The following is a 22,959-nucleotide window of genomic DNA, read 5'->3' on the forward strand; positions in this document are numbered from 1 at the left end:
TTGTGAGACAGGCCGCGGCGCGAGCGGGGCCTCACTCAACTACAAAAACGGTCTGGTACGAGATAACGGGTGGGGAGACATACGGAACCACGAGAAGACTGCGAACCGGTTCCCGCTGTAACGGCCGAGCAGACGAGAAGAGACCGGTGGCGTGAAACTGCGGAGAAGACAGAAAGTGCAGGACCGCGCATGTGGAGAGCGGTTTGTTGGCAGCCAGCGAGCGGAGTAGCTAACCATCGTTAGCCGAACTGGGTTAGCAGGCTAGCCAGCTTTTGTAATCCGCCGGCCAGACACTCACTGGTCCACTACAAACCAGGCCGAAACCGGATTTCAAGTAAAGCCGTACAGCACCCGAAAGGATAAAGGAGGCACCGGCGGTGGCAGGTGGGTCTGTGTGTCATGCAAGTTGAAAGTGTGAAGTTTTGTTCAGTCACTGATGGGCTGGTGTGCACACAGCGTTAGCTGGTTAGCATGCTTTGGCCACTGACGGGCTGGAAGTGGAGGTGATGGCGACTAGTAAGAAACGGAACTGTGCTAAACCGTGCAAGCTGACGGCCTGCTTTCAAACGCCACCTATAATGACATTTTACGTTAAAAGCTGGCCCGTTGGCTGCGTTATAATGTTGGCGGTTTTGTGCCTAGCTTTTGTGAGAGTGAGGTGATATTTGAGCCCGGTTTGGTTGAGTTCCGGCGAATAGGGCCTGCACTCCCCTGCCGGTATGAGCCACCCAGCCCACCACAGGGTCGATTCATGGGGAGAGATGGCCTGCAGATTCATGAATGGCAGTAATTTAAGAAAAGTAAACTGCACGGAACAGTGAAACCTTTATATCTGATCTGGCATTTAACCAAGGAACATGTCCTGGTGTTATTTTCCTTTATGTTAAAATGAAACTTTAGCGCACTGCTTTCATTTCCAGCCATGATGAGGTGCAGATTTAACGAATTGTGGTCGTAAAGAACATTTTTACTCTGTGAGTATGCATGTTGGCAGGGTTGAGTTGTCTAAGACTCCATATGATTCATAAGCATCTCTTGGATGTGGAAAATACTTGGAAGATAATTAATTGGCTTCATGGTGATGCTTTCTGCTTATGCGTTTTAGATTAGTAATGGGTCTACATCTGAATGGTTTCAAGGAGGCCATTCAGGGAAATATTGATTAGAGTAGTACTTATTGATCCACCAGTCAGTGATGGTGCCTGATCAGAGAGGCACAGGGACAAGAAGGGAACAGTCTTTGGGAAGCAGTGATTTATAAAGATAAAGAGAAGTTATTTTTATCCTTCATTTGGCATAAAAAAAACAACTTTAAAGGGACTGATATCAGTTTACTTTTTTATCACACCACTTAATCCCATGACATGACTTTAATTCATTTGAATGTCCAATCTAAGCACCTACCCATCCTCATACTGAAAACAAAACCATACTTCACCTTCTTATGGGCACAATGGAATTGCAGACAATTCCCAAAGGAAATGGATTCATTAGGATTGATGCCATTGAATAAACATAATAATTTCCAGTCCTTTCACCCAGCTTTATGTTCACTGTGCCAAAAACACTAAGCAGTCATTAATAATGGCTTACTTAAGCCTCTTTCATTGGCCCTGACCAATGTGAATGTCAGTTGATAGATGCTGAGTGGGTTCTAATTATTAATGTTTTCTATTTATGGGCCATATCATGTGGCAGGTTATTATTTGACAGATATTGCTGGCAAAGTCGATTGTTGACAGGGCTTGCATTATTAAGGGTTTAATATTTTCTGTATTCTCTGCATTTTCTCTAACTTTGACTGGTGTATATATAAATTGTAGCCCATTATGGCCAGTGTAGATTCTTCTTTTTCTTTTCTTCTTCCTTTTTTTTTTTTTTTTTTTTTAAACTGCACCATTACAGTGCAAAACATAGAGGACCATCAAGAACAAGACTGTTAGTCACATTACAGGTGAAAAAGTACTGCTATCAAGAAGAGACAAAACAAATGCTTTGTAGTAGTAATCATATTCTAACGTTTATTTAGTTGTATTATTGCTGTAAATCAAAATTGCAATTGCATTATGACCAAATTAATCATCTAGCCCCGCTGCAAACAGAATGGTGTAGACATCAGCAATATACAGACACGTAACCTCAGTCTACTAAACTTGCAAGTAGAGCTCACCTGTAAAAGGGAGTCTTGCAAATTAAAAAAATTATTTTTACTAGAGATGCACAAATTAAACTTGTCCAGTTTCGAGTTGAGAGAAATCACACTGCTCAGCTTATTGTTACCAACACCGGAGTCTCTATTGGACCATTATTTAATCCAAATGTCAGATCAGCGCATCCCTTGTCCTAACCTTCATTTAGAGTGCCAATAACCACACAAAACCAATAGTGTTCCTAATTTTTGAGTGTGGATTTATGAGCAATTTTGAACTCTAGTCATATTTCATTGCAGAATAATGTCCACATGTGCTTGCATAATGTGTGTATACATTGTTCTAGTTAAGTGGTTGTATGGCAGTTTACTCTGACACAACCAGCATACAACAATTGATTTTGCACTGCAGAACCACACCACTTTCTTATCCACCTTGCCTGTTTACAACTTCCTGTCACAATGTTAGAGGGGAGCAGGTGGCAGCATAACATCTGAGACCCAGTAGTTACCTGGCATATTTAGTTTAAGTATGTCTTTTCCTGTCAAGTGAGGGCAGCACTGTTTAAATGTCTTGTTAATTAGTTATGCTCTACTTTCAAGTGTAAGCACAGTGGCGACAGTTATTAATGCCTTCTCAAATGTGTCAAAAACATCATCTTTGTTTATTAACTTTGTTATCCAGAACAGGAAAATATTTTCACTGCCAACATGCTAGAGCTGAGCGAGTAATAGTTTTATTTTTAATTAAGAATTTGGGCTTCCAGCGATTATTTAAAAAAAAAAAAAAAAAAAAACAATTAAGATGAACTATTATTGTGCTGTATTATGTTTAATAGTGAAGCACTGGACCGATCTTGCTCTGATGTGAAACTTGGTGTTAATGTTGCCCTGTGGTGATTTTGTTACTGCAGTAGTAATCCTCAGAATGAGAGGAACTACAGCTTTGCTGCTGACTTTGGTCTCCCCTCTTCTGTGTTTGCGGGCAACTTTGGGGCCACATCAGTTGCCAATAACCTGTTTTATCTCACTCTTTTTAAAATTCAACTCAGGAAAAAAGCTAGTTAAAGAACATTTTACAGTTAATTGCCAATTATTTTTTTCTAATGTTTCATGTCAAATGATTCTGATCTTATTATTTAATAAATATCTGATCTAGACTCAGTAATTTTACCTTCATTAAACCGTCAAAATCTCTGAGAACTGCACACAAACTATTTGATGCACAAAAGAAATGCCAAAGTGCTGATAGTTTGAGTATTTAATAAGGGGAAGAAAAGAGCTCATGCGTGTAAACGCTAATGCAGAGCAGTTGCAGGTGTGCAGGGTTGCACTGGAGGTCAGGCTAGACAAATTAGGGCTGGAGAGCTGGGATGTTATTACAAATCTTTCTCTCTCACTCCTAATATAATCATTCAAAAACTCTTACAATATAGTCTCTTTAAGTGAATGTTGATTAAGAGCAAGTCCACAACATATTAAATACTAAATTACCCCATTTGGTGTAGAGAGCTCATTCTTGAGTAACTTCGGACTTTGGATTTTTATAAATGTGCTTGTTGAACGTTTAAGAAAAATTGTATTCATTAATGAGCTTAACAAAAGAATCTTGATTTAGTTTCCCCTGTGTTATTCTTATCATCTCAGGTTAATAGGACCTGTCAAAATTTGTCACCACTGTAGCCCCTTTTATCACTTTATAAGTGATAAAAGAAGAGCATCACTGGAGGGACACAAAAAGGATTAACCACAATAGCTGTTTTACATCTGTTATCTTGCTTTCATAAGTCATCATGAAGGCCTTTACTGATAGTTATTTTATTTTTTTTACCTCCCCTCGTGCAGAGGGATTCCTACTCAATCACCTTGGAGTTAGTGGCACCTGATGCCAGTTCTCTACCTGCGAGGGGGTTTGGTTAGACAGATCCTTTTTGAGGAAACAGCTGGATGAAGTTGAGAACTGCCCTTATAGAAATGTGTCCAGCAAACAAAAAGCTTGAGTGAAGAATTGTCCGCTAATAAACTGATTGTGGGTGCCTCTGGGGAAAAAATGTAAAATTCTAAAATGAGTCATAAAATCTATTTTGGGGCAATTAATAAACCTGGTCTAAGTTGGGAGGAAAAAGAATGAAGAAACCAACAAAAAATAAAAAGGTTTCTTTTTAAAAATGAATAAATAAGCTGAACTGAACAGAATGGAGATGTGTTTTTGGTTTAATAAAGGCACTATGGATTTGTATTGGCTACCATCGCTACAGAAACCAGGGGTAATGTTCATACTCTCATACTTACAGAAAATAAGAGGAAATCTTTTTGAAAGTATTTTGTAAAATGAGAGCCACATTGTCCTGAATATGATTTTTTTTTTTTTTTTTTTTTTTTTTTTTTTTCCTTTTAAGTTAGTTTGTTGGTGTTCACCGGCAGCATTTTGAATAGTGTGGACTGATCTGAGCTGTCGGCTCCCCCAAGCGCGCACATACACACACCAACATAATCTCACACTTACAGACTATGTTACACCACTTCCCCCGTTAATAATAAATGACCTTTGTGTGACATAGGAAAGACACTGCAGCTGTAAATGTGTCGCCTCTCTGTTCTTGGAGCTGCTCACTCCAATTCACTTTCTGGTGTTTCCTTTTCTTGGTTACTGAACTGTGTATCTTAAATCCTACTCTATTTCCTGTCATCGCCCCATTGCCATAACTGAGCAGAGTGCCTTTTCTTGTGTCATTTCTTATGTTGTCTTTGTACTACTAAAAGGTTTTGGTGGGTATTCTTTTCTTTTTTCTTTTCTTTTTTTTTGATAAAAGTCATTATGGCTACGTTCACACTGCAGGCAAAAGCGCATCAAATCTGATTTTTCTTTACCCTCTGCGACCCATATCCGATCATGGTATGACAGTGTGAACGGCACAAATCCGATATTTTCAAATCCGATCTGGGTCACTTTCGTATGTGGTACTGAATCCGATACATATCCGATGTTTTAGAAAGCGACTGCTGTTTGAACGGTCATGTCGCATTAAATCCGCCTTTTACGTCACTGACACAAGACGGACGCCAATTATCAGCGATTAGTCGACTAGTCACGATTACATCAACTATCAAAATCGTCGACGAGTAATTTAATAGTCGACGCGTCGTTTGAAGCTTTGTAAGATCCCAAAAGACGCTGGAATAAGTAGTAGGATTTAAGAGTTTAATAACGGACAGAAACAGAAGATGGCAGCACTGCATGTACAAGGATACCACCTGCTGTTAAACCCCGAAGAAGAAGAAGCTGTGTCCCAGTATTCATAGCGCGGCCCTGCTCAGTTTTCAACAATGGTGGCAGCTAGTTGGTTTTAATATTACTCTTATTATTCTTTCATGGTCACAAAATAAACTTAACAGATTTTCAGGCGAGAATATAACTGTGTAAACCTCAAATATTTGCTCAGTTTATCAAGAGACCACATATTTTCCAAAGCGCTCCGACGTTTTTGGAGACGTCTTTTACCCACCAGCTCGATAGCTAACCGGGGTTCAAGGCTCACTAGAGCCCGTGAGAACACCGGACTCGCGGCAAATCGTTTTCAAACCCACCACACTCTTTCGCTACTTGGGTTAAACATAATATATGAGTGACTTGGATAACTTAAAAATTATATTGTTTGGCTTTTTTTAGTATTTCATCTGTTCCTGAGTAAATCAGTTTGGCTGAGATTAAAGTTATCGTTTTTACACAGCTGAGTGTAAGTGTGACATGCTCGAGAATATACTCCGATGTCCTGTTATATTTTAGATGGCAAGGAGCACACGGCTGAGTTTATTAAACTCCACTGAAACAATCTGCACATTTCATTAAAATTTAATAAACTATCATCTTGTCTTTATTTTTAGTTAGCACATACCTTACACACTTAAAGCTGTAAGCTAATGATAGTTATATAAGAGTAGCAGATGCTGGTGCAATAAGTTGTACATTTTATGTCCAATGGGTGCATGATCTGATTAGTCGACTCATCGCAAAAATAATTGGTGACTAGTCGACTATCAAAATAATCGTTTGTGGCAGCCCTACTTCCAATTTGGCAGACCATTAAAAGATGATCTGCTCACTAGGTGGATCAGGGTTCATGCAAGTTCATTATGAGTGTTAACGTAGTCCCTGGAGGGAAAACCCCTTTTAAATTTAATACCAAGTCAAACACATTGGTATTTTAGCCAATAAACTTTGGGGGGGGGGGGTCTCTTCTCTGATCTTATTTTTCTCTCCCTTGTGCTATAGGAGGCTGGTTCTGGGGGCGAGGCCAAAGGACCAGACTCAATGAGTTTCCAGCGAAATGTCCGAGAAGTCAGGGCAGAGCACCAAGGCAAAGGATGGCAAAACAAAGTATGCAACCCTTAGCCTCTTCAACACCTACAAAGGCAAATCTCTGGAAACCCAGAAAACTGCAGGTAAGCTTCCAGTAATAAAGCATGGAAGCAAAGAATTGTAGGATATTTTTTTTAATCTAATTATTCTAAGTACTCGATGAATCTTTGATTTGGCTTAACTGTTTTTATATTCATGTTCATAGGCAGTTATGAGGTTGTTTGTTGGTATACTTCAGATAAAGAATTATACAGAGAGAATGCATATAAACAAACGGGTATCTTTTGTCTGTGTTCTTTTTAATTGTCAAGTTTATCACTGACATGTTGGGACTACACTGCAGGCTGCATGAGGAGCAGTGTGACAGCTGTGTTATGAATAAATCCAAAATAAGTCAAACAAGCTGACCCCTATTACTCATGTGAACATTGTTTAAAAGCAGTTCAGGGGGGCAAAATATCCTAATCTTGATCATCTTCTGCATAATGTTTCTTCATTCCAGTGGCTGCCAGACATGGGCTCCAGAGTTTGGGCAAAGTTGCTGTCAGCCGGCGCATGCCCCCTCCGGCCAACCTCCCCAGCCTGAAAGCAGAGAACAAGGGAAACGATCCCAACGTCAACATTGTCCCCAAAGACGGCAGTGGATGGGCATCTCGAACTGAAGCCGGGGAGGAGAGGTGCATTTAACTTGCTTGCATTAAATATCTTAGATCCACATTTGTTTTTTTCATACAGAGGAAAATAGTCTAAACGTTTTACCCCAAGTTACTTAACAGTAGCTGTAATTATCTAATATAAAGTGAAGTACCATTCATATTTCAGATTCATGTTGTTGAAAGCTTTACCCTGTTTTTATGTACCATAGGCAACAGGAGACACCACCACCTCAAAACAAACCAGCAGTGGTCCAGCCACAGGACCTTTCTGTTGGGGGCAGTCGTTCCTGGGCAAACAGCAAGCAGACACAGCTAGACGGTAAATATGCGTACCATTTGCTCCGTAAGCCTTACACCTGCTCAAAAAACTATTATCTATGTGTACACCATGGTTGTGCTAGGAAATTATGTAAAAGATTGTAAACAGTATCCAGCACATTCCCTACTTGTGTTCACCAAACAAAGTCCCAATCCTCAGTCTGCCATTATAGTCCGCTTGGAATGCAGATCATTTGAACTCTGCATAATGTAATGTTAGGGTGTAGAACTTCTGTGTACCAAATTGCGGATTAGACCCTTCAGTGCATCTGTAAATGACTGTTATATATTTAACCTTGTGATTTCTTCACATTTATAATGATCTGCTTGTCCTGGACAGGTTCTCCCCGTGTGAGCAGCCATTTTCACCAGGAGTTTCCCAGCTTGCAGGCGGCTGGTGAGGTCAAGGACGGTCAAGAAGAGGAGCCTTATGGACCAGGCCCAAGCCTTAGACCTCAAAGTATGGACACAGCCACGACGGGGGAACGGGGGGGATTGCATTCACGTTTGCAGTTTTCTCTTGTTATACAATATTTAAAAAAAAAAAAAAACTACACTTTTTGAAATATTTTGGGGTGTTTTCTTGTTTGTTTGGTGTTTTTTGGTTTTGGTTTTTTGTACTACTTGAACACTACAGTGGCCCTCCAATGAAATGACAGTGCCAGCAGTGGCCCACAGCTCATTTAAGTTTGAGACCCCTGGTCTAAAAGATTCCTAACTGTAATCAGACAATTAAAACCTCTTTTCTGTCTGTCCTGGTAGATGTTGGCAGTTGGCGTGAGGGTGGCGGCAGGAATTTGAACACTGCACCTAGCCCCCCGGAGATGGAGAACAGGGCTGTGGAGGAGGGTAGCACGGCCCCTGGTACCTCTACGCCACCTGTCGAAGCTGATGAACCTGGCCGAAACACAACCACTGATGGCCAAAGGGAGAAGAAGGATCCCAGGGAGAGGTTACCTCCCTCTGGCCCCCCTCAACCTAAAGTTAATGGAGGCCAACAGCCTCCTGCTGGCGTACCAACTCACTTTGACCCTGCTTTCAGGAGCATGATGCCACCTTATGTACGTAATATTGTTACATATTCTGGATGGGCAAAACAAAAATATCACAACTGCAAAAACTAGTGGTTGTTTTTCTTTACGCTGTGTGTTGATTGCTGTCTCTGTGATTTAGATGTTCCACGCCTATCCACAAATGTCCTTTGGTGCAGGGCAGGGGAACTTCAGATACCCTGTACCACAAGATGGGGCAAAGTGAGTTTAAGGGATAAGCGCTTGATACTTGGATTGCAGAAAAAAAAAGATCAATTTTGAGTTTTTATTAGTACGGTATTTTTGGATTATTTTAAACATGAAACATTAACATCATTGCTACACAAATTACATGATCACAGAAGCACATTGTGTACACAAGTAATTTATGTATTTGTTAGGTTTAAAAATCAACTTTCCTTTATTTTTCAGGGCTCCTCGTTCAGCACGACCTCAGCAGCCACCCCCACAATCCTGGCTTCAAGACCCAGACAGACCCTCTATTATCAGTGCAACTGAACTGAAGGAACTCGACAACTTGGACACTGATGCTGATGAGGGCTGGGCAGGTCAGTAGATTTATATCTTCTATAAATGACAACATCTAATTGTAATAGAAATTTGTGCGTCTCTGATAATTCTAGCTTCTTATCAGTCATGTCTATTTTGCAATTCAGGAGCTCAGATGGAGGTGGACTACACTGAGAAACTTAACTTCAGTGATGATGAGGAGAACCAAGCTGCTAAAGACAAGGGAGAAAACTGGTTAGCATTTTTTTTAATATATTCATTTACTCATTTACTATATCCTGCTTTTACTTTTTGTGTTCTTCACTTGCACCACACAAGTGTTTCCCAGTATTGGCAAAATTTGAACTGAGTTGGTCCAAAGTTTTATTAACTTATGATTAATACAGATGGCTACAGTAGGGGAAACAGTCGTATGCATTTGAATGAGGTGGACAACATTATGAATGATTGTTGGTAAATGGACCAATACACGATAAAACAGTGCAGTAATGGGCAGTTGTTAAAGATGATTTACAGCGCTTGACGATTCATTCACTTCCATGAGCAAAGAAAGAAATTGATATTCACATATTGCTGGGAGGCCACAGCATGAGAATGGTTGTTTAATGGAAGCATTATTGTCACTTGTTGATGGGCAAAGTGGCAAATAATTTATGCAAAGTGAAATAATAAAACATTTTTTTTATTTTAAATGGAAGTTTGGCTGCATTTGTGGTGAAGTCATTAATGAAACTAGCAATTCAGGTTAGTTGAAAATTGGGCATGCGTGTTAGGTGTTTGTTTGTTTTGTTTTTTTTACTTAACTATCTTCTTTTCAGGGAATGGCTGGGTAAAGTGGATCGTATGAGAGCTCGGCCAACGGACGGTCAGGAGGGCTGGAAGGAGGGATCTGAGGACCGTGGAGGAAGTAAAGCTTCATGGGCTGAGAGTGTTGATCCCAGAGCCCCATCACCTGGGAGTATGGGGCAATATAACAAATCAGCTGCTACACAGGACTTCCAGGTAAAGCATGTGCAAGTTACAGAAGCCTACTATCATGTCTTAATTTTATTAACACTGTTACTTCCCCCCTCACCGCCTGGACCCGTTTAGGGGAACGTAACAACACTGTGATCACTTTGTTTATGACTTTATTCTCCGTTTTTCAGGCTGGCAGTCGCTCTGGTGGTGGTGGAGCTCAGCGTGGGGGCAAAGCACAGGCTGCAGGGGCACCTGGTGCTGAGGAGGATTCTGAAGCCTGGCGGCAAAAACGGAAAAAGTCTTCTGAAATTTCTGAAGCTGTAGAGCGAGCAAGACGGAGGAGAGAGGAAGAGGAACGCCGGATGGAGGAGCAACGACTTGCTGCTTGTGCTGAAAAACTTAAACGTTTAAATGAAAAACACCGCCAGGCTAATGAGGGCAAGCCTTCCCCTGCTCAGACCACCAATGATGAGGCAGGAGCTCCCCGTGAGGAAGCATCTTTATCAACTCCTCCTGTTTCTAGTCCTGCACCTTCAGTCCCAATTTCACAATCACAAGCCACAGTCATGCAGACTTCCTTACCTGAGAGAGGGGAGCGAGAGAGAGCAGAACCAAATGCTGAGGAAGAGGTTCACCTGCCTCGTCAGCCCACCCCGCCTGTCCAGAGACCTGTAGCCTTAGCTCCAGAGCAGCCACAGGGCGAGGGAGAGACCTCCTTGGCTGAGGTTGGTCCCATAATGGACGAGAACCAAACTGATAGGACCTCAGTGCCAATCCGAGACTATTTTAACATGGAGGACAACAGAGGTAAGCTAACTCTGAACAATGATCAAGTTGCAAAAAAATTATCTGACTACCACTTGTTAATTAATGCCAATACTGTTTTTGTTTTTCCACAGTGGATGAGCCCCACATGTCTTTGCCTCACAAGGAAACCCCTGCTGGTGATGAAGTCCCTATTGCACAATCACCGCTGGAAGGGGAGGCAGCAGCTGCTATGCGTCCTTCTGTCATCTCAGGCTATTCCAAACAGTTTCAGAAGTCTTTACCACCTCGATTCCTCAGACAGCAGGTAAGGGTTTGGCCTTACTTGGTAAATCATTATCTGGTTGTACCATAGGCTAGTTGGGGATCTTAGAAGGCCTGTCAAGCAACATTTCCACACCTGAGCTGTTTCTTTGCAATAGCTTTAACTGTGACATATGGTGATCAGGTTGAGCGCTTGGTAGAATAATTTGATAAGATGTGTCTGTTTGATGGGTTAAGTTGGCTTGAGGTTTGTTTTTTTTTTTTTTAACATTTCTTAAATGTTCTTCAATGCACTTGTAGGAACAGATGAAGCAGCAGCAATGGCAACAACAGCAGCAACAGCAGAGTGGGGGCTCTGTGTCTCCCTCAAGTGGTGGCAGCGTTCCAGCTGCCCAACAACAGCAGCAGCAGCAGCAGCAACAACAGCACCGCTCCATGTACCAACCCATAGGCCCTCACCACCAACACTTGGCCTCCATGGGATTTGATCCCCGTTGGCTTATGATGCAGTCCTACATGGACCCTCGGATGATGTCAGGCCGGCCACCTATGGACATGCCAACTAACATTCACCCTGGTAAGTAGATATGCAAAATAAATTTGGTGTGGGTGTGATAAGTGTTGCTGTGTGGGGTTTTTTTTGTTTTTTTTCAAAGTACATCTTTTGTCAACTTCAGGGAGGATGCCACCTAAGCAGATTGTACGCAGGGAGCCAGGGGACAACTCAAGCTCTAGCTCGGATTCATTTGACCACTTAACCCGACCAGTTCGTGACCACGGCCTGGCCTCAGACTCACGGATGGTCTGGGGATCAGACCCATACCCACAGTCGGAGCCATTACCTTCTGTGACTCCTCCAAAAGGAAGGGATGATAACAAGGAGCAAAGGTTAAAAAATATTAATTGACAGAAAAAAATATGAATGGAAGTAATTGGTAATTAACTTCTTTCATGCTTTAAACATCTCAATTAAAATTTGGTGTTTTTATTTATAGGATGGATTCTGGTTTGGATCTGGACAGGGGTCTTCCAGCTATCTATCCCCAAGATCACGGTTCATTGGACTCTCGTAAAAGTAACTTCTTCCGGGACCCTTCAGAGTCTCTATCAGCATTTACGCAGGGCCCGGAAGACTTGCCAGGACCTCTTGACAGAGTCCCTGTAGGCACAGGTTTTGACCCAGAGGAGCCAGGCTTACCAAGTGGGGAGGAGGTAGAAGCTCTTGGCCAAGCCATGCTCCAGAGAAATGTCTCACAGGGCTCCAGCCACTCTCTTAAGCTTGAAGAGCCTAGGTTTGACGGGCTACCCCTGGGAACAAAATCACTAGAGATACAGGAAGCAGGGGAACGAACTGATGATAAGCCCCAGAATGAGCTCTACTCTCAGGCTGCTGTAACAAATAACAGAGCTACCCCTCCTGCTGATGGATTACACAAACAAGAGAAGTTGCCTCTGCCAGCACCCAGCAAGCAGAAGACTGAGCTGCGGTGGGGTGGAAGATCAGGAGCTGGACGCAGAGAAGGACCAGGAGGAGACAGACCTGCACGTAGATCTGGGCCAATAAAGAAACCTGTCTTAAGGGACATGAAAGAAGAGAGGGAGCAAAGAGAAGAAAGAGAGAAGCGTCATGAGAGAGGGGAAAGAGGGGATAGGCCCAAAAAGGAACAGTCGTCCAAAGCTCCATCTGCAGCTGCTGTTGTATCAGAAGACTCCAGGCCTCACGGTGAGGGAAAGAGAGAAACTGCAGAGGCGGAGGAAACTCCAACTGCCCATCAGAGGGCCAGAGACTCTCAGCCTTCTTCTGGGGCTCCCACCTCTTCTTCTCAGGAGGAGAAGGTGGAAAAGGCACCCAGCAATGAGAAACATCCAGAACCCAAACTGCCCTCTCGGAAAGAGTCCAACCTCCCTCCACGTTCCTACCGGCGAGAGGAAAGAGAGAGGGGGCGAGAGGAAAGAGAGAGGGAACGAGAGCGGGAGAAGGAAATGGATAAGGACAGAGAGCGAGAATGGCCGGCAGACTCAAATTTCAAAGGTCGTGGTCGAGGGGAGTATTATTCCAGAGGACGAAGCTACCGTGGGACTTACAGTGGTAGAGGCAGGGGGAGTCGGGGTAGAAGCCGGGCAGAATACCCCTATCGAGAGCCCCGATCACGCTCAGATTTACCATCTGCTGCAGGTGCTGCTGCCTTTCGCAACAGGGAGGAAAGTGAAACGCGAAGTGAGAGCTCGGACTTTGAGGTTATACCAAAACGTAGACGGCGCCGTGGTTCAGACACAGACTCTGAAAGTGAAGGCGGGAGGGAGTCTGCCAGTGATACTGGACCATCTGACCGTGAGCCTAGCACCAAACCTAGCCGTCCACTGAGAAGAGAGCTCCCTGGGGAGGGCCGCTCAGTATCTCACAAGCCAGGCTTTGGACCACCTCACATGGGGGAAAAGGTTGGATCAAGAGCAGATGATGAAAGCCGCCCCAAACCAGGATTCCTTCCTAAAGGAGAGCCTTCTCGGCGAGGAAGAGGGGGATTATACAGCAGACGAGGTGGAGCGAGGGAGCGTGGAGGCCCACGCTCAGCCCCTCTTAGACGACCAGCACCCAGAGAACCTTCGTCCCAGTGGCCCTCTAAACCCATGGAGACATTCAGGCCTGAAGATGCAGAGTCCACATCAAGATTTGACAATCCTCCTACTGACCGACGACCCCCAAAATCTGAGGGGAAGAAATTTGGGGAGGGGGGTCCTCAAAGTAGCAGAGAGAGGCCTCGTCGATCTAGACCAGCACGGCCCCCAAGGCAAGATAAACCGCCCCGCTTTAGGCGTTTAAAGGAGCGTGAGGCTGCAGTTTTGGCTAGTGGAGAGTCAGCCCCCAGTCCCCCTGTTTCTTTACCCTCAGTGCCTCCTGCTGCTGCTGTGCCCAGCACTGCAACTGCCCCAATCCCCCTCTCCCCAACTCTCTCTAGAGCTCCAGGAACCCCATTAACTGTGCCTGCAGAAACGGCAGCCTCTATGCCCACACCTGACCTGCCGTCTCCTTTAGAAGCGCCTTTGCCTGATACAAGTAGTCCCACTATTACTGCTGCTGGTACCAAGTCGCCTGATTTGTCAAATCAGAACTCGTCAGATCAGGCGAATGAGGAATGGGAAACTGCTTCTGAGAGCAGTGACTTTAATGAAAGGAGAGAGCGAGAAGAGAAGAAAGGAGCAGTGGAGCCTGCTAATGGAGCAGCTACAGCATCTGCACCAGCCCCTGCACCACCCCAGGGCTCTTTGACTCCCAGTAAAAGCTCACCTGATGGAGGGCTGACACCAAAACGTGATGGAGCTCCTGGAGCCAAGAGGAGCTTCTCGAGTCAGAGGCCTACAGAGAGACAGAATCGTAGAGGCAACAGTGGAGCCAAACCAGGGCGCAGCTACACAGGGGGCAAGGGAGAGAGGAGAGGAGGGGCCAAAGCTGGCCGCAAAGGGTGAGTGTGAGACAATGAGGCTTTTGTCACTTGCACAAAGAAGTTGAACAGAGTTTATTTTCAAACAGTAAACCATTTGTGTAGTTATTATACCTAATTAAGAGTTCAACTGAATAGCACCAGTGCAGAATGTAAATATCGCAGTAGTTTGAAGTGGCATGTTCTTGTTGTTTTAAGTTCAAGACTGGGTTTCTTTCCCTGGTAAATAAATCTGGAAATGATCTTGTTAAGATGAAAGAAATTTCCAGAAGAATTTCTACTGGAAGTGCATTTAAAAAAGGAAAGGGGTATAATCATCATAGTATATTTATTATACACAATCAGTTTTATGGGATGTAGGAACTAAATTCAATCCTTGTATTTGAGCTTTAAGTTTTGTTAAAAGGGGCCATTATTTCTGCAATTATTTAGAAGGATTCTTCACTCTGGTGATCAGTATGCTATAATTGGCTGTCATAAAAGTAGCTAAATACGGAATCAGACTGGTGGTATTTTTAGACTTTTACTGTGTCTCAGGTTTCTGAAGGAAAGCAGAAAGATTCTCACTGTTTCTTGTACAAGCTGCCTGTGGTTTTGTTTTTTGCATAAATATACAGGAATTAAAGGTTTAAATGTTTTTGCTTTCTACTTGTCTCTTAATGAAACAGCCCTGCAGCCCAGAACTCAGAGACAGCAGCGCTAGCACCTGGAGGAGCAGCCCAGCGACCTGCAAAAGAGCAGCCTGCGCGTCGCAAAGATGAAGCTAAGCAGGCCACCAAGAAGCCCAAGGAGAATGCTCTTTCTCAGTTTGATCTCAATAATTATGCCAGTCAGTAAACATGCTCATAGATTAAGCCTGTACTGCACTCGAGCTGTTTATCACTTGAAAACTGAGGTTAAATTTGTTGTTATTGTAGGTGTTGTGATTATTGATGACCACCCAGAGGTTACCACCACAGAGGACCCACAGTCCAGTGCCAACGATGATGGTTTCACAGAGGTTGTCTCCCGAAAACAACAGAAGCGTCTGCAGGATGAAGAGAAACGGAAAAAAGAAGAGCAAACTACTCAGGTGGGGGAACGATAGTTTGTGTGGTGCAATGTTTAAAGTTAAAAAAATGTAGGTGTGTAACTAATATCCACACATGTCCTACAGAACTGGGGTAAAAAAGGCCCCGGTGAGAAGAGCAGAGGAAGTGGAGGAAAGCTGCCACCAAGATTTGCTAAAAAGCAGTCATCGCAGCAGCAGCAACAACAACAGGCCCCTCAGTCTCAGCCTCCTGTAGCTGCTGCCCCCCAGGCCCAACAGCAGCCTTCAGTTCCTGCTGCCCAACATCCTCATCATGCCTCCTCCCAGCCTGCTGCTTCACCTCAGACTCTGGAAGGAACAGTGGCTCCTCTGCCTTCTGTTCCACCTGCTGCTGCAGACTTCACGTCAAAGAGCCTACCCCCTGCACCTGCACAGACACACAGTACTCTGGGTACTGAATTGTGGGAGAACAAGGTAGCGGGTGGTACCGTCCTTCCGGATGTCAAGAAGCGTGAGTGGAAAAGTTCATTTTGGTCTTAATCTTTTGACTCCTGAAATTATCTTTGGTTGAATTGTGGATGGCTTTCTAATCTAAAATATACAATGTTTATTCCAGTTGGTCCAATAAGCCCTCCCCAGCCACCTTCTGTGAGTGCCTGGAACAAACCTCTTACCTCCTTTACTGGTACTGTCTCCTCTGAGGTAGGTAAAATGCTTCTCGCACCTTCCTCTTTATTGTTTTAATGCTTTTGTCACACGATAAACCATGAAACATGTGTTTTTTAGGGTATAAAGCCTGGAGCGGAGGGCAGCGTGGAGCTGGGGATAGACAGTATTCAGTTTGGAGCGCCATCATCTGCAGGCAGCACTGACAGTGATGGAGTTCCTGCATTGCTTGAAAGTGGCTCTGAAAACAAACTACCTGCTCCCAAAGAACAGAGACAGAAACAACCTCGAGCTGGCCCAATCAAAACACAGAAGGTACACATAGTCTTCTAGAAATGCAGTTTTGTGTTAAATGACACTGGCTTGTGTCATTTCTGTAAATATTTACTCCAGCCTAAATGTTTAATCACTTCTCCTCAGCTACCAGAGATGGAACCAGTGGAAACCAAGGAGTACAAGCCAGGTCCCATTGGTAAAGAGCGCTCTCTAAAAAATCGTAAGGCCAAAGATGCACGTGGAGGAGAAGCTGATGGGATGGAGGGAGGAGTACCTGGAGGAGGTGCTAGCAGAGCAGCAGACTCCAGTCCTCCCACTAGCGACACCACAGTACCAGAGCTGGGTGGAGACATTGAGGGCATGATCACAGTCCCCTCAGCAGAGTACAACAGCAACTCTAAGGTATACTACAACTGTTTTACAACCGTTCACATTGAGCTAGATGAAGTCCTGCTATAATTAACCCATATAGTCTGATTACTGAAATGGGGGAGAGTTTAGTTTATGTCCTCAATTTATTGTTTACAGATGGAGCTAAAAAAAATACAATGATAAAGAAACCACTTCTCTTCAGACAATATCAGGTCATTATTGACTGCATGTAAGCAAACACCATCCATCTTTTGCTCACCACACATTGTGGTTACTGGCAGGCAACCAAAGTCTGTTCAAATGTGATCAGTTAGTAGCACTTGGGCTACAAGCAAACTACAAATGGAAATCAGAGAACACCGGGCATCAAATCCTGTCCCTCAAACTCTGTTGAATGACTTCATTTGGGACTTCATTCATGGCTGGCACAATATTCAAATTATTACTTAACCAGTGATGTTTTTTCCTCCCCAAAATTCTTTACTTTTTCATCATGAACAACATTTAGTTAACACTTATAGTACTTTTGTTACTCTGTTTTAATATGAATGCCTTCATATTAAATTGTCCCTCAGGAGTCTGTCACTGACTATACCACCCCCTCCTCGTCATTGGCCGACAGCGTTCCCACAGCAGGCAACAAAATGGAAGAGAGTTTAGTGGCCAATGTGAGTATATGTCTTTACACAGGCTCAAAATGTTACACACCATTTTTAATTTGAGGAGATTACGTCTTTTTTTTCCCCTCCCTCTGGTTCTATGTTTTTTAGGTGGCACTACCGCACTCATTGCCTCTCCCTCGCCGCGAGACCCTCCAGCAGAGCTCCAGTCTCAGTACAGTCTCTCCAGCTACTGTTGACCTAACACTAAAGGTACACAGATGTACAGAAAACTCTAAGCAACATTATTTTCTGCAAAATTTTGTTCTCTGAACCATCACTTAAACACTTTTTTTCTTTCTTTTACCTCTTCAGATGGAATCCGCACGCAAAGCATGGGAAAATTCTCCAAGTCTGGAGAAGAGTTCTCCTGTCACCACCTCCTCATCCCCCATCACCTCCTGCGCTTCCTCATACTCCTCCTTCTCCTCAGCCTCCATGCCACAGATCCCGGTGGCTTCTGTTACCCCCAGTACCTCACTATCAGGTAATGTAACTCCCACTCAAACATATCCTACTTCCCACAGTATTGTTTTTGCAAACTTGTTAAAACACATCTTTTAATCATTTTCACCTCGCAGGCTCTGCCACTTATACGACATCGTCCCTCAGTACCAAAACCACCACAGCCTCTGACCCCCCTAACATCTGTAAGGTGAAGCCCCAGCAGCTGCAAGGTGGAAGCCTGTCCTCTTCTAGCAATAGCAGCAGTAGCAGCAGCTTCTCTCAGCTTGGCTGTGTGCCTCCCCTCCTGCCCCAGCAACAGCAGACCCCACAGGTGTACGTCTCTCAGTCTGCAGCAGGTGAGGGGAAAACTTCTGTTATACAGATTTTAAAGGTTTTGTTATTACATATTTGTGGATTTCTTGTGTGTGTGTGTGTGTGTGTGTGTGTGTGTTTCTGTGATTGATCTGTAATGTTTAACATGTGTAGGTTCTGCAGCTCAGATTCCAGCCTTCTACATGGACACTAGCCACCTCTTCAGCACACCCCATCCTCGTTTGGCTCCTCCTTCCCTGGCGCAGCAGCAAGGTTTCCAGCCCGGCCTCTCACAGGTAGGAATAAAACAATACAGTTAAGTCTTTAGAGAAATATTAAAAGACAAAACCATTATTTTAATTTTTTTCTTCTTCCCCCACCTTATAGCCAACTGCCGTGCAGCAGATTCCCATCCCTATATATGCTCCTCTGCAAGGTCAGCCTCAGCATCAACACACTCATCAGGCTCAACTAGGACTCGGCGCCGGCCCTCCAGTCTCACAGCCACAGGACCTCTTTAGCTCTTCACTGCAGCCTTACAGGTAACGGCATCACAGGCTTTCAGTTTGCTTCTCCCTTCCCGCCATTGTTTCTTTCATCTCATTCTTTGGTTTTGTCTTCCATCAGGTCCCAGCAGGCATTCATGCAGAGCAACTTATCACAGCCCTCTATGATGCTCTCAGGACCATCCCTCCACAGTTATCCTGGTGTGCAGGCACCTGAGCTGGGCAAGCCTCAGTCCAACTTGGCTTATCAACAACCCTCCTCCACCCAGCACATTCCCATTCTGTTTGAGCCGCAGCTGAACCAGCCCTCTGGCATGGGCGGGTCTCAGCTCATTGATACACACCTGCTGCAGGTAAACGGAAAATCATATGGACAGTGAATTTGATTAATTTGTATATGCATGCATTTCATCTCACTTTTTTGTGCCTTTGGTTCAGACTCGACAGGGAATGAATCAGCACTCGAACATGTACTCAGGGCAGGTGCAACAGCATGGTCAGAGTAGCTACTACAGCAACACACAGTCACCCAGTTCTGCAATGCAGCAGGTAACCTACATGCAAAAATAACAAATAATAATAAATTTATGAACCTGTTCTGGGTTTTAAATGTTGGACCACACTTTATTTTTCTTCTTCTCACTTGGGGTTACCATTGTTTTAATTTCTCCCCAGGTGACGGTCCCTCAGCTGTCCCTGCCTAACTTTGGCTCGGGTGGAGGCCAGCCCCTCTTGGCACTACCTCCCACTCCTCCCCAAACCCAGCCCCCCAATATCAACCGACAGCCCCCAGTCTCTCAGCCGTACCGAGGCATCATGGGCCCCAACCACAGCATGATGCAGCCTCCCACCAGCAAGGTATTGAACCATCTGTATTTGACAATTTAAATAGAAGTTTTTACGTGAGACTCAGTGGCTTATTGTGACGTGTTGTAGATGGACATGGATATGAAACTATTTGGCAGTGGGATGGACGTGAAGCCAGGGACTCCTCCTGTCAGCGGCAGGAGCACTACACCCACCTCTAGTCCTTACAGGTAAATGCGTAAAAGTACAGTTAACATTGTTATCATTTTTATTTGAAGCCTTATTTAATGTGGACAAAACAGAAGAGAACAAACTGTAATGAAAACCAGTCATTTTATATAGATATTCCTGTGTCACAAACTAAAAATGTACCTTAAGGCGCTTCTTATTCTCAGGCGTGTTCATAGGTTTTGTTAATATCATGTTTCTGTAATGTTTCTTTGACTTCTCTCTGCAGGGCCAGCTCCACCTCTCCTAGCAGCCAGTCAAGCAAGATTAACAGTATGCTCTACCAGAAGCAGTTTCAGCCCAGCTCTGCCGGCATGAGAATGACGCAGCACTTTCCTGGCCAGTTCAACCCACAGGTAATAATCAAATTTTGTTTTTCTTTGGTAACTTGTATAAAGCACTAATTTTGAACTATTAATTCCAAATGATTGAGTTTATTCTGCTCCCTTTTTATTCAGCTTCTGTCTCAGCCCAGCATAGTCTCTCCTCTGGTTCGCCCTCCTCATGCTAACTCCTTCGCTGGAGGTGTCCAGCGCTCTCCCATGGGCCCTCCAATGTCACCCAATGTAAGCGGTGGGCTCATGCCTCACCCCAGACCGCAGCACCCACAGCACAGCCACCACTCCCCACGGGGACCACCTGGCTCAACCCTTGCACCCAGAGGCACGCAAGCAGCTCTAAAGGCTGAACAGGACCTAAAGGTGTGTCTGCTGTTATTTGTTTGTTGGAGTAGCCTGTGCAGTCTAATGGATATATTAGTTGAATTATTTGTATTTTTCTTTCCCTCTTTAGGCAAAGCAGCGGGCTGAGGTGCTCCAGTCCACTCACAAGTTCTTCTCAGAACAGCAGCAACAACAGCAGCAGCAGCTCAAGGCCCCGCAAGCCAGCAAAGCATCTCGAATCGATCAAGGAGGAAAACCCCCGCTTGACACATCAGCTCCAAACCACCAGACAGGAGGCGAGCGCCCAGATTCTGAAAAACCCTCCGCATCCACGGCCAAGCCCATACGGACTGGCCCCATAAAGCCGCAGGCCATCAAACCAGAGGAGGGAAAGTAAAGCACTTCTGACCCTCTTCAGATAATGAAACGAAAGGATGGAAGAGTGAATCTAGCCCCATTCACTCAGCCACCACCTCACATCAGCCCCGAGGACAGCGTGGGGGAGGAGTTGGGTAGAGATACAGATGGTAGTGGTTACTGACAGTAGGCCCTTTGGAGTGTAAACAAAATCCTCTTCCTCATCTTCCTTCCCCCGTCTTGTCCCGCTGTAGGTGGGGGCATTTGAGTTGGGTTGTTCCATCACATTTAGCTGCCGGTAAAGTTGCTGAGCAAGCTGTTCCATAGAAATCTACTGTGACGGTAGATGACGAGAGAGTTGGGGGGAGAGAGAGAGAAATCTGAAATTTGCTGCTGAGTTTGCCATTTTTTATAGCTCCTCATTTCTGTTCAGTTTACCCTCCCACCCACCAAATAGGATCACACATTATATCAGATCCCTGTTTTGTTAACAAGAGAATGAATCAAATTTGATTTTGTAGTTGAAGCAATCTTAAGATGTCATTTAGTGAAGCACACGTTTTGTTCCCCAATCTCCCATTATAACTAATCCAGAGATCCGTGCAGGCGTGCACACCCTCTCGCTCAACGGTTTGATCCGATTACTGCTCGAAGATATGAATTCTGAAATCCTGTTGTCATTTGTTTTGTTTTTTCTTTTTTTTTACCAGAATTGAAATGTGAAAATCGCAGCTTTTGATTGACTTTAATAATCGATTGAGTTCTTGATTCGTCTGCCTGTGAGCCTTTGCTCCTGCCTTCTGCTCTCATCTCCTTGCCTGAGATTTTACCGATGTGTTGGGGTGGGTGTGTGTCGGGTCTGTGCGTGTGGTAAAAACAGAGGGAGAGCTTGTAGCTGGACTCTCCTGTTTATTTAGCCAAAGGTTAAAGCAGAGCAGAGATGAAGTCGCAGCCTTTTTAAGATTGCTGAGATTTGAGTGGATTTACAGGTTTACATGGATGATGTATGATCACTACTTGCAGTTGTTCCAGTGTAGGAGCTGCTGTCACACACACACACACACCCATTCACTGCTTTAACACCCATCCTTGCTATCACACAAACACACACATACACACCTCACTGTCAAACACCGAGACCTGCTGCTATTGACTGATTTTTAGAGTTTAGCTAGAGTTTAGCAGGATAGGGCTGGGTAGAGGAATCAGTGAGCCGATCGTTTAAAACAAATCTTTTTGTGTGTGTGTGTGTGTGTGTGTGTGTGTGTGTGTGTGTGTATTGACCTTTATGGCGAGAGGGAACAGGAACAGGACGGAGAACAAGTTTAAAATAAAAATAAAAAAAGACGGAGGGAGAGAAGCCTCAAATTCTGAAGTGTTTGGGCAGAAGGACAATTATTATTTTGTTGTCTTTGCTGATGAGAGCAATCAGTGCTGTTTTCTCTCTGCCTCACCTCCACTGGCTGCCCCACCCACAATGCTCTCATCTTGGGGTTGTGGTGACAATGGTCCTTCAGAAATGTACAGTAGTATGCGCCCTGAGGTGGTGAGGGGACTCCTCACGTCTACCCTGGTTGAGGGAAAAGTCCTTACTCTGGAGGGGGGATTAGGGAGGGAGGGTAATGAATTGTTTGTTTTGTTTTGTTTTTGATTTTATTTTATTTTTGTTGTACTTGTACAGGGGTTTCATCGCTGTATTAAAATATGTACGGTCTTATTTACATTCTCTTGGTTTGGTTACAGAAACTAATAAATAATATACTGTTGAGATGTTTTTCAGTGAAGTGTGCTTTTTACTTCCAAATCCTTTTCGATGATCATGCTGTGAAATTTCTAATCAATTTAATTCTGGTTTTGATTGCATCTGACCACTAGGTGTCAGTAAACACCATTTTAAATGGGAACAATGGAGAGCTTACATGAGGAAAACCCATTTTCTTCTAGTTCCACCTTCTTTTGAAGAGCTGATGGAAAGGTCTTATGACTGGTCAGTAAATCACTGATGTTTTATTACCCCTTAACCCTCTCAGGCTTAAATTAAACTTTTTGTTGCTAATGCACAACCAAGTCCTGCAGTGGTACTTCTGAGTAAAAGAAACTCATAAAATATGTATGTTGGGTAATCACGTTGTTAGTATTTAACTGTTGCAAATCTGCAACGCC

General features: G+C 44.1%; 1 protein-coding gene across 1 annotated transcript; it reads left to right on the forward strand.

The window, feature by feature from the left end:
* On the forward strand, positions 1–22,575 carry prrc2c (proline-rich coiled-coil 2C). The gene is made up of 34 exons (XM_085447796.1): positions 1–384; positions 6,423–6,592; positions 7,012–7,186; positions 7,375–7,484; positions 7,824–7,943; positions 8,246–8,544; positions 8,657–8,736; positions 8,947–9,083; positions 9,192–9,279; positions 9,864–10,047; positions 10,194–10,812; positions 10,905–11,077; positions 11,335–11,611; positions 11,712–11,922; positions 12,030–14,495; positions 15,143–15,303; positions 15,392–15,546; positions 15,631–16,015; positions 16,121–16,206; positions 16,291–16,485; positions 16,591–16,848; positions 17,394–17,486; positions 17,589–17,690; positions 17,793–17,964; positions 18,059–18,280; positions 18,411–18,532; positions 18,624–18,778; positions 18,864–19,095; positions 19,181–19,291; positions 19,418–19,600; positions 19,679–19,779; positions 20,007–20,133; positions 20,236–20,478; positions 20,570–22,575. The coding sequence occupies exons 2-34, from the start codon at positions 6,478–6,480 to the stop codon at positions 20,834–20,836; spliced, it is 8,424 nt and encodes a 2,807-aa protein (XP_085303922.1). The 5' UTR covers positions 1–384; positions 6,423–6,477; the 3' UTR covers positions 20,837–22,575.
* Positions 22,576–22,959: the final 384 nt, after the last annotated feature.

Source organism: Copadichromis virginalis, linkage group LG23 (assembly GCF_057382275.1).
Source record: "Copadichromis virginalis isolate Kocher_CV1m ecotype Utaka linkage group LG23, C_Virginalis_male_GT1.1, whole genome shotgun sequence".
NCBI lineage: Eukaryota > Metazoa > Chordata > Actinopteri > Cichliformes > Cichlidae > Copadichromis > Copadichromis virginalis.

Excerpts from the sequence above, each read along its gene's own strand:
- prrc2c (XM_085447796.1), top strand. The coding sequence starts at position 6,478 with ATGTCCGAGAAGTCAGGGCAGAGCACCAAGGCAAAGGATGGCAAAACA. Across the intron at positions 15,547-15,630 it reads AAGAAGAGCAAACTACTCAG|AACTGGGGTAAAAAAGGCCC; the intron begins GTGGGGGAACGA and ends CATGTCCTACAG. Across the intron at positions 20,134-20,235 it reads CTGGCCAGTTCAACCCACAG|CTTCTGTCTCAGCCCAGCAT; the intron begins GTAATAATCAAA and ends CTTTTTATTCAG.